We start from the raw sequence: 17,523 nt of genomic DNA, 5'->3' as shown, positions 1-17,523 counted from the left end.
AACAAAACACTGTTCACAAGTGGAAAATGTGATAATGCATCTTTGTAATTCGTTGACTCCTTCCTTTCTTTCTTTTTAATAAGCCGTACTACCATGAATGAAGTGTCGGAACCATAAACACACCGTATAACATATGTGCAACTTCTACACAATAGTCTCTCAAACGTTAAATTTTGCAATTAAAAGGTTTCTTCATATTTATGGTTTCCCATGAATTTCTTATTTTACACTAGCAATACAACAAAATATATATTTTAGCCATTTGCCTTGACAACAGTTCAAGGTACAGTTGAGAAAATATAAGGCCAGGGGCTTGATTGCTAGTGGTTATACAATCCAAACTTCATGGTGATGGAGAGCGACCAGGACCTTTATATTCCTTCTCTAACAGTCTGAGCAGGAACATTTTTTACAAACGTGTCCGTGTCCTGGTCGGCGGGTGTTCGATTTGTTCACAATAAAAAAAAACAGGCTTCAACTAGGATGTTGGGGGGAGTGTATGTACAACCTTTTGACTGGGAAAATTGCTGATTGGATGTAGCCAGTAATGTTTTTGTATTTATTTATTTTTTTGTATTTTTTTTTGCCTTTTTTTTTTTTTTTTCTCATTTTATTTTCGTACCTTAAATTTCTCAATTATTCAACAGCAGCAGCACATTTAAATACATAGTTGGCTTGTCTCTTAAAATTGAAATCTGACTCTGCATTTCTATGTACAGTCTCCTTTAAAACTTTGCCGTCGCTGTGCTCCGAGTCTATCGGTCTGCAGGGAGGGCAGGAAGAGTGGCATGTTTGTGGCGGGTGGAGGGGGGGAAGGAGGAAGGAGGAGATGGCGATGCAGATGGGGGGAGTGTACATGACGGGGCGGCTGGGCTCCCTTCAAAAATAATACAAACACTTCCCCTCCCCTCGCTGGCGTGTCCTCCAGGAGGTCGGGGCTGCAGGAGGACGTCTGGGGGATGATTTAAATACATTTAAAGGCTTGTCACTAACTGCATCTGTCCTTCTCGTACGTCGCCTTCGGGGATGCAGCCGTCTTTAGTGATGGGGATAATGTAGCCGTCGCTGCTCCCTCGGCCTATCTGGTAATAGGCCTGCAGCTGGTGGCCAGCCCCTAAGTTAGGCATGCTCTTGTAGTAAACGTCCTCGTTGTCGCTCCTCTTTGACGGAGACAGGTCCTCCACAACGTCCGGGCTGCTCTCGGGCAACGGAGAGTCTCTCAGGTTGGGCATACTAGTGTACAAGGAGTCTCTGTTGGGGGACTGCAGACTTTCATCGGGGTTGGTGGGCGTCAGCTGGCTGACGAGGGTTTCGACGCCCCCGTCGGTCCTCACCTTCTTCTGGGGCGCGTACAGAAGCGAGTGAGTCCGCTGGGGGATGAGCGGCGCCTCCAGCTCCTGCTGATGGTGCAGCTCGAGGCCCACCGCGTCGCCCACGTGGACCAAAGACGAAGCGTCGGCTACGATGGCGTCGTCTTCGCTGCTGCTGCCGCCGCCGCCGCCGCCGCCGACCACCGTCACCTTGGGCGGAGCCCGCTCCGTGTGGTGGTGGTGGTGGTACTGCGGCGGCTGCTGCTGCTGCTGCTGCTGCTGGTGGTGGTGGTGGTGGTGGTGGGGCGGGTGGTGTAAACTGTGGTGCTGCTGCTGTTGCTGTTGGTGGCTTTTGTTACAGGCACGCAGGTTGTTGTGTACTAGCTCGGAGATTATCATTTTCTCGAAGGCAGCATCGTCCAGACTGAGGCCGCAGTCTACTACCTGCACACTGTCGCCAAAGTCCCCGTTGCGGAGCGAGTAGCTATTATTAAAGTTACCATTTAGCGGTAGAGTATCCATTGCACTTGTATCCCTCACCGCATTGTTCAGTGAGTGCCCTGCAAAGAGAGGAAAACGTGAGGGGGTCTTCCATTAGTCAACAGCGGAAAAACCACGAGAGAGAGAGAGACACGGGTTTAATGCTGTTTAGGATGCAGTTTCACATCGAAAACTCAGGTCAAAAAATTAAGCCATGCCGTAAATCTGTTAGTTAGGCACAACCCTTAACAAACAATACAGAGGCATGCACTATCCGCCATGAGAAATCATTTTACTTTCTCACATATACATTTTGACTTTCCCTTTTTTTTTCTTTTCGCTTCAAAATAAGCAGGGAATTGTGCGTTTCAATCTGCCACAAAAGGTGACAAAAAGCAATGAAAAAGATCCCAAACAACATTAAAGAAACAAACTGAAACAGGAACCACCATCACAACACACCGGGCAAAAAGTAGATGTCCACACGTATGAAGCCACAAACGGGCAAGCTACGACACTGAGAGGTTCTCTAGCAACTAATAGGTTGGATGTGCTGAAGGAAAAGCAAAAAAAAAAAAAAAAAAGGACAGAGATGGGAAAATGATGACACGCACAGAAAAGGGAAAGTAGTCATGTATCAACATGGGACAGCCATCTTTGTTCTCACTACAAGGGGAGCCCACAAGCAGCACTCCACCATCACCACACACAGCAGGTGAAAAGACTCACTTTAGACAACTCACATCATGTCTGTCTGCTCAGGCTATCTGGTCTAAGAGCAGCTGATGTACAAAAGAAAGTAAAATGATTTATTGTAACATGAAGAATCACTCAAAAGAACAACAAAATGTAAAGTAAAGGTCTTAACTGCAACTTAGCGAGAGCAAGGGTTCAGCAAATGAAACAAACAAGCATTAAACCGCTTTTACTTTTTCTTTTTTTTATGAATTAAATGCCAACAGCGACTTTTGTTGTCGGTTTTTCTCTTTGTGTTTTTTTTTTTTAATTTTGGAGGGGAGGGGGAGTTTGTGTTGGTACACTTGCTGTCCATTAGTTGGCAGCTTGTGTACCCAAAGCTGGCAAAAGGTCAGAGCTCGCCCGCAGCTCGGCACTTGGCATCCGTCACAGTAACGCTTCCCGGCGAGACCTCGGTCGCTAGCAGAACGGCTCGAGAAGAAAGAAAAAAAAAAAAACCACACACGGCCGCCGCAGAGGTCACGCGCAGTCATGTTAGGAATTTCTCAAAGCATGGAGGTCACGGAAAGCAGCGGCGGGAAGGATAAATATTAGTTATGCCGTGATTGAGCGAGGAGATAAAGGAAAAAATGTGCTCTGGCGTGGCTATCGTAGCCTCCTCGTAGAATAACAAATGGAGACGGTGATTTACAGCAACGTCCCGGTGCAGTTTTTTTGAGGGGGAATTAGGGAAAAATGGCCCAAAAAAAAAAAAAAAAGCATAGTAAAGGAGTGAACAGCTGCTGCCATGACATCCATGTGTTTACGCCTGCTAGGAGGCAATTTAGTGTCCAGACAGCTGTTGTCTGGGAAGGTGTGAGGGGAATACTACTGGACACTGAGCCTGCTGAGTGCCACATGAGGACGGGCGTTTGGGGAGAACAGAATATAAAAGAAAAGGAAAAGAAACCTTTCTGGTAAATGATCCTTTCTGCCAGAAGAAGAAGAAGAAAAAAAAAAGCAACACTTTCTTTTTTTTTTTGGCCGGTTCAAAATCACAAATTAAGCAGAAGAGAGAAAAGCAGAGAAACGTGTGATTAAATCTTGAAAAATTTTCCGATCAGAGCAGAATTTGGAGGTAATTTTGTGAACCACTTGCTCACTGAGTGTGTGTTAATGGCCTAAAAGTAAACCAGTGATTGTGCCGGGGTTTTGGGTTGGTTGTTTTTTTTTTGTTTTTTGTTTTTTTTAAAATAGGCATGCTGAAAAAAATTTACATTTGATAGGCAAAGTTAAGTTTTACTCCCATACTTGTCTCTCTGTAGGTCACTAGAGGGAAGCACAGGGGAGAAGCACAAAACATGACAGAAGATGCCATTTCAGTTTCAGAGTAGGAGAGCACATCACAGACAGTCTCTACAGTGTGATATATGTCCACAGGTCATGTGCGACAGAGATATCCTCGTTTAACACATGTACAAATATACACACACACACACACAGACGCATGGCAGGATTGGCTTGCGGGTTAGCAAAAGTTTCTAGCAGACGAGCTCCCTCTAAAACACACAAAAAAAGTAACAAACGAGCCGATAAACTCGGGAGAATTAATCTTAATAAGCATGCAGTTTATACTGGAGCTTCAGGTCTGCACCGCTGTTTACATTATCTCCGGGCAGAACATGTAGTATCTCTTTCCCATCTTAATCATTCTGTCCCGTTCAGAGTTTGGATAAGAGGAATATGAGAACACAGAGGCCGCAGACATCTCTGTCCTGCATGAAAAAACATGTGCGTACTTTCGCACACGCTCAGTTTGGGGAGACAGTGATTGAGAAGGAAAAGGCGATACTGCAGAGCGTCCTGCTTTTCGTCTGGCCTGCCGTGTGTTCAACTGAAGAGACTGAAAAAGCAGAAAGTGCAGGTGAAAGAATCAAGGAAGCACACCTGGCGAGTTAAACACTGGAGCCGTGGGGGTATTACATACGACTGTCTCAGCCAGCAAGGTGTTATAAGGGTTGTTAGTGCCTTGTGGTCGCAGAAGAGGATTTGTTAGTAGATAGTTCCCGGTCATTCCTGGAGTGGCGAGACAGAAGAGGAACAGATGAGAGTCATCGAAGAAGAAAAAAGAAATGAGGAAAAATATTCAGTCAGTTTTGTCTTTTGAGGCGTTCTGCAGAACCTTCAGCTCGTTTCTGTGTGTTGCATTTGTCTTTAATAACCTTTTAATTACCAACCAGTTCTCAGCCTACTGGGCTTATTGCTGCAGAGCCATCAGCGCTTTTTATATACGTTGAAAAATCGCAGCTGCAAAAGTTCAAATATAAATTTATCCTCAATCCTTCCAAATTCTCACATCAAATTTTCATCCAAAAGCTCATCTTCAGCTCTTTCCTGTACCTCAGCTTGCAGTGTTTTAGGGATCTATTTCCACATTATTGTAACGACATCAGGGTTTTTCATTAGTTTATCACACAAAGCAGGTTGTATTTCTGCAAGAATCCAAATATTTCACAGTTTAAAACAGCTGAACATATAAATTTATGCCCAATCCCTCCAAGTTTTCACATCTGAAATGTATATTCCGACTCAAATTTAGCAGTTTTCCTCCAAATCTCACCTTCCTCTCATTTTTAACTTCACTCTCAGTGTGTTTTAAGGATCTGAGGTACTTCCACTGTAAGTTTTTCAGAACTAGCAAGTTGCATTTCTGAAAAAAAAAACCCTAAATGTTTCACAGTTTGAATCAACTGCAAATATAAATGATCTCCAATTCTTGAAAGTGTTTCCATAAAGTTTCTCTATTCCGATTCAAATTTAGCCGTTTTCCTCCAAATCTCACCTTCCTCTCATTTTCTACTTCAGCTCTAATTAACGACTCTGAGGTGTTTCTGCTCATTATTGTAACGACATCAGTGTTTGTCATTAGTTTATTACAAATAGAAAGTTGCATTTCTGCAAAAAAGCAAATATTTCACAGTTTCAAACAGCTGCAGATTTAAATTTATTCCCAATCGCTCCAAGTTCTCACATTAAAATTTATATTCCGACTCAGATTTACCCATTTTCACCCAAAAGCTCGTCGTCTCATTTCTGTACCTCAGCTTGGAGCGTATTCACTGATCTGAGGTGTTTCCGCTCAGTGTTCATTAGTGTAATGACGTCAGTGTTTTTCATAAATACTAATATGTATTTCTGCAAGAATCCAAATGCTTCACAGTTTAAAACGGCTGCACATAAATATTCACCTCGATCCTTTCAAGTTTATATTTTGACTCAAATTTATAAATTTTCCTTGAAAACTTCATCTCTCAGCGTATTAAAGGATTTGAGGTGTTTCCAGTCTGTGTCCACTGTGCTGATTATTTTAATGTCATTTCATAAGTTTATCAGAACTGGAAAATTCAGCAAAAAAACAAACAAACAAAAACTTCAAATGTTTCATGGTTTGAATCAACTGCAAATAATTTTTTTTTTTTTACATAAAAAATTCTGACTCAAATTTTGCCATTTTCCTCCAAATCTCATCTTTCTCTCACTTTTTTTTTTTGAGTGTTTCAAGGATCTGAGGTGCTTCCACTGTCATCTATCACCTGTTTATCATTTCATAAGTTTATCAGAACTAGCAAGTTGTATTTCTGCAAAAAAAAAATGTAAAAAAATAATCACAGTTTAAATCAACTGCAAATATAAATTCACTCCAATTCCTCAAAGTTTTCACATAATTAAAAAAAAAAAAAATTCAGACTCAAATTTATCCATTTTCCTCCAAATCTCATCTTTCTCTCATTCTTCACTCCAGCTCTCGGTGCGTTTTAAGGACCTGCCGTTTATCACCTGTGTTAAATGCCATCTGTCATGTCGAGAAGTCTCCGGGGACGTTTTTAATGACAGCGAAGCGCTTCCAGGAGACAGAGGCCTCCTTCAGAGCGCTGCCTCTCCGGGGTAACTGGGCTACTGCACCCCGGAGTGATCAATACCCAACCTTTACATTAACATAAAGACAAGAACAACAACAAAAAAAAAACCAAAACGTTGTTCCTGAGCGAGTCAAAATGTACTTCGAGGCCCTCGGTGTGATGTTTTACCTCGTGGTGAAGTGATAGCAACAAAAGGGAAAGACCAGGCAGAGAGCAGCAGCGACAGGAGTCAGAGGAGAGGAGGGAAGTTAAGCTACCTCGGTGTAAAAACCCTCTTTCCCCCCCTCGCATGCTTGGAAAGCCATTTCAGAGGCAGCAGAAAGCCCAACAACACACTAAGCGCTGCAGGTCAGCCAGAGTTGAACATCATCTTCTCATCATCATATTTGTGCTCAAGCTAAATAATAAATGACAGTTTTTTTTTTTTTCTTCCCCCTCCCTCCCTCGCTCATAAATCCTCCTGTAAAGTAACAGAGGTCACCTTAGATGCCAGGCAACAAATGGCCTCTTGAAGCATGCTAAGATTTTCTGAAAATAAAACTCCCCTTTCCGTGTTTTTAGGTTTGTCTCTGCTTCCCCTGAGCCTGGGTATGAACTTTGGACAGGCAGCACTTAAATAAAAAAACGTTCTTCCAGCCTTGCTCCAATTTGAGGCTGACGTTAGCGGCCAGAATGACAGCGCACGGAGTATTTGAGGACGGATTTTTGTAATCCTTTGCTGGCAGAACAGGGAGGCTGCACTAAAGGACTAAATCTTTTTTTTTTTTTTGCTCTGTCTTTTCAAGCTGAAGGCATTTATTACGATTACCAGACTGGGACCCTGTGAGATCATTGGAACTGGAAGGAGGTATTTTTAGCCGGATGATGAAACGTGTGCATAGGTGTGCATGTGGAGAGAAATGAGGTGTGAACTGACCTTGGTTAAGGGTGGAGGTGCTGTTGATGTCACCTGAGATAAAGGAGGACTCAGATTGCTTTCTTACGGTGTCATTCCACATTCTCCTGATACGACTCTGTCAGGTCAACAAGGGACAGTCATTAGGACTCTAAACAAGCCCGCTCACCTTTCAGATAAACTTATTCTGCATCTGCATCGCTCGGCGAGGGCAGAGTCTCTGCTTTTTATGTGCTTTGGAACAACTTCGGGTTACGACATCTCTTCTTTTTTGAATAAGGCTGGAGGTCTAAGTGCTTCTCTATAAGCACGCTACATCTGGAGCTGTCGTCTCCTCAGGTCTGTTAGCCTTTAATAAGAAAGGGATAAAGCCAAATACGTATGTTTTCTGCAATTTCGTCTCTCCCCGCAGTAAAATGTGCCTGCGATGCTCTTTAAACGGTGCAATACTGTTTTTTTTCTTTTCCCATGCACATGACGTTAGTGAGAAAAAGGATAAAAGCAAGTGCTAAAGGGGGCAGAACAGAAGAAAGGTACTCATGCAGTACAGCAGATGCTGCTTGTAAAAATGTGGAATAATGTTTGTGTCTCTTGATCTACCTCTGAAGCTAAAATGCAGAATGTGCATTTTTTTTTTTTGGTTAACGTGGAATACTTACACGATGAAAGCACATTCTCCTGAGCAACTGGTCTAAATCGGGGATCTCCAACTCTGGTCCTCGTGAGCTACTGTCCTTTAAGACGTTTTCGTACTGCGACACTCACATGAATGCATCATTAACAGACTTGTGTAGAACTTGACAACAAGCTCCATTAATGTGAGTCAGGTGTGCTCCATCCATCATTATCTATACACCACTTAATCCTCATTAGGGTCGCTGGAGTCTATCCCAGGGCGAAGGCAGGTCCACCTGGACAGGTAACCAGTCTATCACAGGGCCACACTTAGAGACAGACAACCAAGCACACTCACATTCACACCTACGGACAATTTAGAATCACCAGTTAACCTCAACATGTTTTTGGACTGCGTGGGAGGAAGAACCCGGAGAGAACCCACACTGCACGGGGAGAACATGCAAACTCTATGCAGAAACATCCATCCATCTATTATCTATACACTGCTTAATCCTCACTAGGGTTGCTGGAGTCTATCCCAGCTGACTCAGGGTGAAGGCAGGTTCACCTGGACAGGTAACCATCCAGTGGCCCCACCGGGACGCGAACTGGCGACCTTCTTGCTGCGAGGCGACAGTGCTAACCAACTGCGTCAGGTGTGTTGCAGTACAGAAACCTGCAGGACAGGAGCTCACGAGGACCAGAGTTGGTGGATCCCTGCTCTAAATGTTCTGTGCGATGAGGTGCGGGAGGCGCTGAGTAAAGTGGCCGCTCTACCTGTGTACCAGAGGAGTAGCGGGCGCTGGTCCGCGTGGTGGACGTCTTCGCAGAGCCGTGCGAGCTCTCGGTCGGCAGCCCTCCGCAGCAGTACGTGTGTCGGAAGCACTTGCTGTACTCTTTGCGGACCTGCGCGAGCAAACAGCCCGGTGTTTACATACAGTGTTGACTTTACATATGACTTAGCCGAGATCACGAAGCGAGCGCTGTTTGTTCTTTATATCAGCGTGTGGCGCTTTGTGAATCCGGCGAGTCGAGGCTTCGGCCTTGACTGCACAGATTCACCTTGAGGAGAGCAGTGTGGGGGAGGAGAAACTTACTTTTTTCTGGAGAAGGCAGTGGAAAATGAAGATAAACATTCCTTGGAAGGTGTTGAATATGGTGAAGAGGTACGCCATGACGATGGAGGCCTCGCTGATGAAGAAGAGGCCGAAGGACCACGTGAGACCCAGCAGGCACAGCAGAGCGAACGCCCCCATGGTCCAGGACCTGAGAGACACAAGGAGAGGGACGGATCCGGCGTGATTCAGGTGGCCGGCGGGGGTGGATATGAAACACTGGAGGAAAAAAATGACCACACACACACACACACACTCTCGGCAGACAAGGAGGATTCAATACGGTGACCTGGTTTTCTGTAAATAACCTTTTTTACGTGTTAGAACAGCATAAAAAAAGCAAACGCGTGTTTAAAAATAGCACCAAAAGGGGGGAAAAAAAAGCAATGAACACTATCATCTACTAAATATTTATCTGGAGAGGGTGTTATCAGAGGCAGACGTGGAAAAGAGTTCAAGGGAAAACTGCCGGCTTCATGTGTGAAGGTCCTGCGGAGCCTTCAGACACCAGCAGCGGTCACAGTTCAACGCTCAGACACACAACAATAACAACAACAACAACAACAACACTGGATCTCAAGATGATGGACACGGTGGAAGTCACAAGGACGATGGATGAGCAGCTTTGAAGCTGCGGTTTGGGGGGAAAAAAAAACACAGGGAGGAGAAAAACGAGGAAGGGAAAGAAAGAATAAAGGAGAGTAGAGAGAGAATAAAGTGTAATAAAAAAGCTGAAGAGAGGACTTCTGGGCAACATGTTCTTACTTGATAAACCGTTTATTATCTTCATAGCTAGAGAGCATGATAGGCAGGAAGAGAGAAACACAAATTAGATTAGAACGGCGTGGGTTAGTCGGCATTCGAGTAAAGATATCTTCAACTTTGATCCACGGGAGGCAATGAAATCAAGGCTCTAGCAAGAAGTGGGACTTGTATGTTTTTGTGCCGTGGATGATTCAATTATAAAAAACTCCCGTGTAAAGCATTCGGTCAGATCGCATCGTCTGTGGTCGGATTAGCATTCGTGCTACTGTGTGCGTGGGTGGGTGGTGGTGTTTGTGTGGGTAAAAATTATCTGTAGGTGCGTATAGTAGAAGCTTACCCGGGCAAATCTGTATTATAGTAGCCGTCACAAACGCGATAATTACTGGTGTGGATCGCAGAACAGAGAAAGAGAGAGAGAGAGAGGAGGAGAGGAGAGTGATGGAGGGAGGAGGAAAGAAAGGAGAAGCTGTGCGTTAACTTGGCCTTCACATGCAACATGCAATGACCGTTAAACACAAAGAAAACGATCACAAAGAAGCAGCTATTAGCGCACAATGTGTAATCAGCAGAATAAAAAAAGCACGTTCTGTTGTGGCTTCCTTGATAAGGGAGTAGTCGATCTCAAATAAGCCAAGGAGTCTAAATAAGCCCTTTTCTGACTGTTCTCCCTGATTGCGGTTTGACCACAGCGCTGTAGTGGTGCACACATTCATTAAGGAGAAATGAAAAATAACAAACACCGGATAAAAAATAGCTGCTGCTGCTGCTCAGGCTGGTGGAAGTTGAAACACATAATAATATAATGGTGCAATCGGACTGCAGCGCTGTAACCCCCCCAAAAAAGGAGGCGGCTCTGAAATCCTCACAATATAAATGCAGAAAAAACAATTAGTGAAAAACATCACAACTCTCCTTCCCAGAACTAAACGTTGAGGTGACTCAGAGAGACGGTGGTTGTGTTTGGAATTTTTTTTTCTCTCTCTGTCTGGGATTAGAAGCTGGGATCTATAAAAAAAAAAAAAAGGTTTTGACATGTTCCAGTGGCAAACACACATGGTAGCTGTTGGGCCGCACCCCGCCCAAGCTGGACTGATGTGTGTCATGCCAGTGCAATTCTGCGGCTCGTGGTTTTTGGAGCAAAACAACAAAGCAGCACAAAAAAAAACCAAAAACCAGAGCTTGTGTGTTGTAGTCATCATGACAGTTAGACCTTCCCAAAAAACAGAAAGCATCATTCATAAATAGTCACAATCCATCCGCTCCGTGAGATCCTCGACAAAAGGAAACATGTTAATTGCGGCCCTGAGATTTGGCTTGAAGGGAGAAGAAGAAGAAGTTAAAATATTAGTTGTTTTTTTTTCCAGGGGGAGAGTGATAAGAAAACAGCCGAGTTAGTCGCTGATAAGCAGGAAAATGCTTCACTTACTTTATATTCTCCAGTCGGCTAGAGTCTGGTTTCAGGGTGGTGGAGTGCTTCACCATTTTGTACATTGTGATCACCAGGAAGATGAGATTGAGCTGTCAAAACAGAGTAATGGCAGTGTTAATACATGAAGATGTATGACTCAAGACATAGCAGACGGAGAAGGAGGTGGAGGGAGAGAAAAAAAAAAAAAACTGTTAATTTGTCTATAAGTATTAAAAGAGGAGAGCCTTCAACTCTGTGCATGTCCACAGACTAATCCAATAAACATCTATCGTTCCAGCTAGTCTCAGACGGGCCGACTGGCGCCAAATTTAGTGTCATTCTATATCAATAAGAGCATGGAAATGCATTAAAATCCATCACTGTTAAAAAAAAAAAAAGAAAAGGAGAAGAAACAGCCACACAGTAAGTCTGGAAGGGAATGAGAAGGAGCAGGAGAAATAAGAGAGGCTCTTGTTGTACAAAACAACTGCATATCATTTTATGCACATAGTGAAATATTATAAGCTACCAGCAGCTACAAAAGGCTTCAGGAAACATGGTATGTGTTGTTTTTTTGTGTGGCCGGCCGGATGAAACGAGAAAATGCGGAAAGGGGAGCGGGAGATGCTTGCTTGTTTTTTAACGTATTAAATCTTGAGGGAGCCGGTGGCACACATCAGGTTGAAACAGTGGATACCATGAGCCACGTTTCTCAGCACATTTTATTTGCTACCTTAAAAATCAATACCGTGATTTAGACGCACAAAGGCTGAATGGTCCAAGCAAAAGGAGCCTCTCCAAATAATTTACTTCAAAAACATTTATTCTGGGGCAAACTAGTCCCTGACACAGCATGTACATGCACTCACAGCAGACGAAGCGCGCCGTGTTTGTACTGCAAGCCGGGCATGTATAAATAATGTCAAGGAATATCTGAGGAGGAAAAATTGAGATGTGTGCCTCCAATAGAGCATATCAAAGGATCAAACAAACAGCAAAATAAAGCAGAAAAACATATGCACGCTACTGTATCGGTGGAACATGAGTGGCCCCAAAAAAAAAACCAGCAACCCAAATAAACACATTTGCAACGACAATGACGAGCTTTTGTTCAGGGGAGCCTCACCGACGCTGCATCTGGGTGTTATCTTTAGAATGCCAAAGCACTGGCACAAGAAAAATGGAGACGAATTGCCAATACCAGGGACCTTTGTGAGCTGGACTCAGACCACAGCCATTCGCTCTTTCACAGAAATTCTCAGTGTTCTGGTGCACACTGCTATCAAAAGACTGCCTGTGATCAATACATCACCCCTCCACATGCAATCAACTCATGGAGCCGCTCACAATGAGCCCGGCTCTGAAGGAAAGGCACGACTGCAAAAAAAAAAAAAAGAGAAAGGGGGAGAGAGAGACTGGGAGAGGAAGAGAGAGAGAAAAAAAATCTTCTTTTATATCACAGACGGCACTGAAACTGTGTTTTGTTTTGCCGCTATCAGCCATTATTTCTGTCAGCCGCCTGCATGAGTCAGACGGTGGAGGTGGGGGGATGGGGCAGGGACAGGAGGGCGAGGACTTTTGAAAAACCCTTTCACACAGCCTGGAGTGGTGACATGGATCCAATGAGACAGAGGAGAGGGACACAGTACTTTAAAGTAACCTAGCAGCATGGCACATGTTCCCTCCCCCACCGACATGCTTTCGCAGCCCTTCCCGGGGGATCCCTCCTGCTAGAGCGGAGCTGCCTCGCCTCTATCCTTCACTCTGTCTCTGAATCATCACTGCAAGCCATGCAGAAGCACCTCGCCACACTGGGACTGAGGAGAAAGCTTTTTTCTGAAGTGGACTGTGTGTGTACACACTGAACTCCAAATGAACTGCCGGGGATAAAATATTAAAGGTGCAGATGGAGCTGTCCAGATGATAAGAACTGCTCGCGACGTGTCATGATCCAAGAGGCCTTGTGTTGAAGCTATCTCAAGCATACTAATGGCTCCCCCCACCACTCATTACTTCCATGTTCCCCTTTCATGGAGCTAATACCTCTTGTGCCCAGAGACGGGGCAACCTCTGCCTTCGAACATGATCTAAATGCCTACCTCAGAACCAGCCAGGAGCGAAAACAAGCAGCGGCAGGAAGAGCAGGAGAAACTACAAAAAAACACGACCACCCTGGGTTAAAAACCGGTGTTGCCTGGCAGAAACACAAGACGCGAGGAAAGCAGCGCTGCTTCTCCTCTGGCTCATGTGCCTTTTCGCCTTCTATCCCTCTCTCTCATTGACAAGGACAAAGCCAATTTGTAGAGAAACCAGGGTCACGGATGGTGTAGACAAACCTTGCTCCTGCACGCTCCCCCGAGATCCCCCTTTCCACAGTACTTTGTCTTTTTGAGTCAATTGTTGCACAGAATCACAGCAGCGGCGTGCGAAGCCCGAACCGGTGCAAGAAAACCTCATTCCTGTCACACATTAGCTCTGCTACAATACATTAGCTCCTCACAGGGTCATGATTCTATCTCTCCGGTCATCACCGCCGGGATCCTGATCATCATTTCCACTGCAGACGTATTTTTCATGCAAATCATTATGAGAGCAACACTCGACTGGAAAACAATGAGGGTCCAATTTAAGGAGAGGAAACATATTCCTGTGTGGCTGACGGAGCATTTGCTGAGACGGGGAGAAATGTATGTTTGCTTTAATACAACGTTAGCTTTTTCCTCAATTATAAGCTCTCGCACATTCAGAGCGGGCACGCCGAGAAAAAAAAAAAAAATCAATGGAAAACAAGAAACAGGCATTTCAGCTTTCACTCAGAGGACGTTTCAGTCCAACGCGGGGCTTCGTCAGGTCTTCTCGTGCACTTCCACCTTTAAACGCTACATCGAGTGGCAAAGTCTGAGAAAAACTGTGAAATGCAGTCCAGTGAGCCGACTCGTCTTTTATTTATCCCGCCAGCAACCCGGACAAAGAGCCGCGCTGTATCTTTACTTTGAAAAGCTCCTCGCAGTCTTGCCAATAGTGTGCACAGACTCGCTGGAATTTGACATGGCTGGCCCCCTTCTCTCTAGTATATTTTCAGTGTCAGCTTGATGTTCAACAGAGGTCAGTGCGTCTGTAGATACAGTACCAACCATTAGGCTGGATAATGAACACAGCGCTGAACAAATACCACCCATCCTCCCCGCGCAGCAGCCACACACGAGTTTGCAGAGCTTCCTCGGCGCGAGGCACGAGGGCAAAGCGATACGTGGTTGCTGTAGGCAGAGAGGATCTATGTGAGGAATACCACCTGCTATTTCCTTTTTTTTTTTCCCCCCCTACCTCTCGTGCTGGGAAGTAAGGCTCCCTACGGTCTCATTCTTCTGAGCCTCTCTGATGGAGCGGGAGATAATAATGTCATGACCAGTAAATAATTGCATGCCTCAATGGGACATATGTCAATATGATATGCTATATGTCCTTCACCCTTGACGGTCCTTGACCAAACAGAGAGGTGCCTTTGCTTTTCTTCTCCCCGACACTGTCATCTGCTATTTACTGCAGCCAGACGAAAACACAAGGAGGCGGCTGCAGAGGAAGGGAAAAAAAAAAAAACCCAGCTCCGACAACGTGTGCCAACTTTTTATTATTATTTTTTTCTTCCTCATGAAAACTGGAAGGCCATTAGGTGACATCTGCAAGTTGTGTAAATGTGAGGTTAAAGCACACTATCGAGTCTCGATCCTTGTCAGGTGGTGAGATTAGTCGGATGCCTCCCAAATCTGTCTTTTGGCGCAAAATTAACCTGTCATCACCGAGGAGACTTGGAGCAGCAAAAAAAAAAAAAAAAACCCATCCTGCTGACTTTCCCCTTCAGTTCAAGCATCTCGCTGCCTTTATCTCCCTCCTGCATCTCTTTCATCTCCCCTCCTTCTCTCAGTCCCTTCCTCACTCTGTCAGTCTCAGCATTCAAAGGGAAAATAAAACAGCTTACCATGATGATAAAGGTGACAGGTCCTATAAAACTCCATATGAAATGATTATCCACACTTAGCCAGCACCTATGACAAAGAAACACACACTTCAGCTGTAGGCAACACATGCTGCAAAAAAAAAACAAAAAACAATATCACGCTCCTGCGGCCAAATACTAATGGAAAGAAATTAATTTTTGGTTACTTGGGCTGATGATATTGAGTGTGTAATTTAGTCTCTTGTTATTTTATTATCAATATTTAACTCGGAGCGCTTTCGCAGGTTGAACATTAATACAGAAAACAAGAGAGAGGACCCCAAGTAGCCCCTCTTAATAGCCGAGCCTTCGCCGAGATGTGGCCATTAATCTATGTAAAAGGTTTTTTCTGCGCCGTGCTCCTCTCTTTAAGAAAGCATTTACAAACAAGAGGTCACAGGAGGGTCTTTGAGCAGAGAGACATTAATGTAGCTGCGTGCTCCCCTGAAACCACAGTGTTGAGTCTGTCAGCCACTTTCAAATGACATGAAAAATTGAACAGCTGCCCATCCCCGCGCGAAAGGAGCTCAAATGTTTTGGTGTCGTCTCCGGGGATGCACATAAGGTGCTGGCAGAAATGATGAGTAGATTTTCCTTTCCAAAAAAACAAATCCGCCGCAGCGGACGACGACGGCAGCATCCGGCGACGTCTGCTCTGCGTTTCCAAGGACAACAGAAGCTGCACTCACGCTTTCTTGGTGCCGTAGCTCCTGTAGTCGATGGCGGCCGAGACGCCGACCACGATGGCGGGGAACAGGTACCCGGACACGTAGTAGTACTTCTTCCTGGAGTATTCGCTCTCGAAGACCTCCACGAGCATGAGGTACAGCTGGACGCCCTCGAGACACATCCAGGAGAAGGAGGCCAGGAAGAAGAAGTGCAGGATCCCCGCGATGATGGCACATCCGATCTGAGAGAGAGGAGCAGAATTTAGCCCATCGAGGAGGAATAAAACATCTACCTGTAGGTCAGAGATGATTTAAACAAGACAGATCTTATATCGTATATTCCATCTTTTATTAAAACCCGCTGAAAAGCTCCATTCAGGAGAACACATATCAGTGAAACCGGTAATGAATATTCATTCACCGCATGGGTTCGGACTGTGCATCGCTTTGGCTTTCCATCAGCAGAGTAGAAATTTAAATACAGCCCTGTATTGTGAGGTTAGTAGATTTAATCACACGGCTCAGCTTTTGGAGGCTTTCACTCCCAGCTGTATGCAGGAGGGGGGGGAAAAAAAAATAAAAAAATGCTTTTGTATTTCCAGAGATTGAAGTGAAAATGCAGGTGAGAGAAGAAGAAGAAGTTAAAAATGGTCTGGATGCAGCTCAGCCAACTGCGGCTTCGACTGAAGGAGGAAAAAAGACCTGTCAAGAGGAAGACATGTCCCCTTAGTAATCTATATTAATGGTGCTGCTCCACTCATGTCATGTCAGGGACAAACCAGGGAAGGTTAGAAACAAACAACGCTTAAAGTCTCATCCATTTCACTCTGAGAGGGTCTTTTGTTTTGGGTGGGGGAGGAGATAAAGCGAGAGGGAATGAATCAAAACCGAATCGATAGGGCGAGATCGTTCCAGCTTACCCTGGGCTCCGTCATATCGATACCAATTAGGAATATTAACTCTGCGATGAAGAGATTAATGCACAGGTTCTTGTGGATGGTGTTGCGATCGCTCTGCAGGCCCCTGAAGAAGCAGAAGGTGAAGATGCTGATGGTGAGGCAGACGAGGGACACCACGATGCCGACGCGAGTGATGACGGTCAGCAGCAGCTCGTGCACTTCGCCGTTGACCTGGACGGGGGAAAAAAAAAACAACAAACACACAAGATGAATAACGAGATGTTTGTGAAGGGAAGGGGAAGAGCAAAATACTATATGATCTCGTCAGAGGTGCTAAGCTCCCCCTCGAGTGACGAGAAACACACAAAAGCTCTTCTTTAATTTCTGCCGCATCGACTCGCCGAGCGGTTAAAGTTTAAGCAGCGTCTCCTCCGACAGAAGACTTTATTTGTGTACAAAGCACATCTGCACCTCCGCGCACGGATCCGGTGCGTCCGAGGGAAGATTTAGGGCCATAAAATAATCATAAAAACATCTTTCTTTATACACAAAATTATACCGCTTGTGTTCCGACTCTATTTTTCTTTTTCCTCTTAAAGCAACATTACATAACTTTTTCACCCTAAAACACCAGCCTCGCAATCGATTGGCTGGCACGCCGGCTCCTCTTTCATTCCCACTTCCCACAGATGTAAAATTGATATTTTCACCTCTCCAGGCCTCTAAATACCCTCCGACTGAAACAATCTAATTCCTTGCCGCCTTGTTTTTTTTTT

The 17,523-nt window shown here is 44.8% G+C and overlaps 1 protein-coding gene across 1 annotated transcript in view; it reads right to left on the bottom strand.

Annotated features, from left to right (window-relative positions):
* Positions 1 to 491: 491 nt before the first annotated feature.
* Positions 492 to 17,523, bottom strand: part of LOC103371592 (latrophilin-2) — a 104,696-nt gene continuing 87,664 nt past the window's right edge. Inside the window, exons 13-22 of the mRNA XM_008300964.1 lie at positions 16,769 to 16,978; positions 15,870 to 16,090; positions 15,163 to 15,229; positions 11,205 to 11,296; positions 8,996 to 9,164; positions 8,676 to 8,804; positions 7,302 to 7,398; positions 4,413 to 4,541; positions 3,777 to 3,794; positions 492 to 1,870 (exon numbers count right to left, since the gene is read on the bottom strand). Of these exons, the coding sequence (XP_008299186.1) occupies positions 975 to 1,870; positions 3,777 to 3,794; positions 4,413 to 4,541; positions 7,302 to 7,398; positions 8,676 to 8,804; positions 8,996 to 9,164; positions 11,205 to 11,296; positions 15,163 to 15,229; positions 15,870 to 16,090; positions 16,769 to 16,978 (2,028 nt within the window). The 3' untranslated portion in view covers positions 492 to 974. The remainder of the gene's footprint in view (positions 1,871 to 3,776; positions 3,795 to 4,412; positions 4,542 to 7,301; positions 7,399 to 8,675; positions 8,805 to 8,995; positions 9,165 to 11,204; positions 11,297 to 15,162; positions 15,230 to 15,869; positions 16,091 to 16,768; positions 16,979 to 17,523) is intronic.

The sequence above is a fragment of the Stegastes partitus genome, unplaced genomic scaffold (assembly GCF_000690725.1).
Source record: "Stegastes partitus isolate 25-593 unplaced genomic scaffold, Stegastes_partitus-1.0.2 Scaffold1614, whole genome shotgun sequence".
Taxonomy (NCBI): Eukaryota; Metazoa; Chordata; class Actinopteri; family Pomacentridae; genus Stegastes; species Stegastes partitus.
This window is presented reverse-complemented; position numbering and strand designations above follow the sequence as displayed.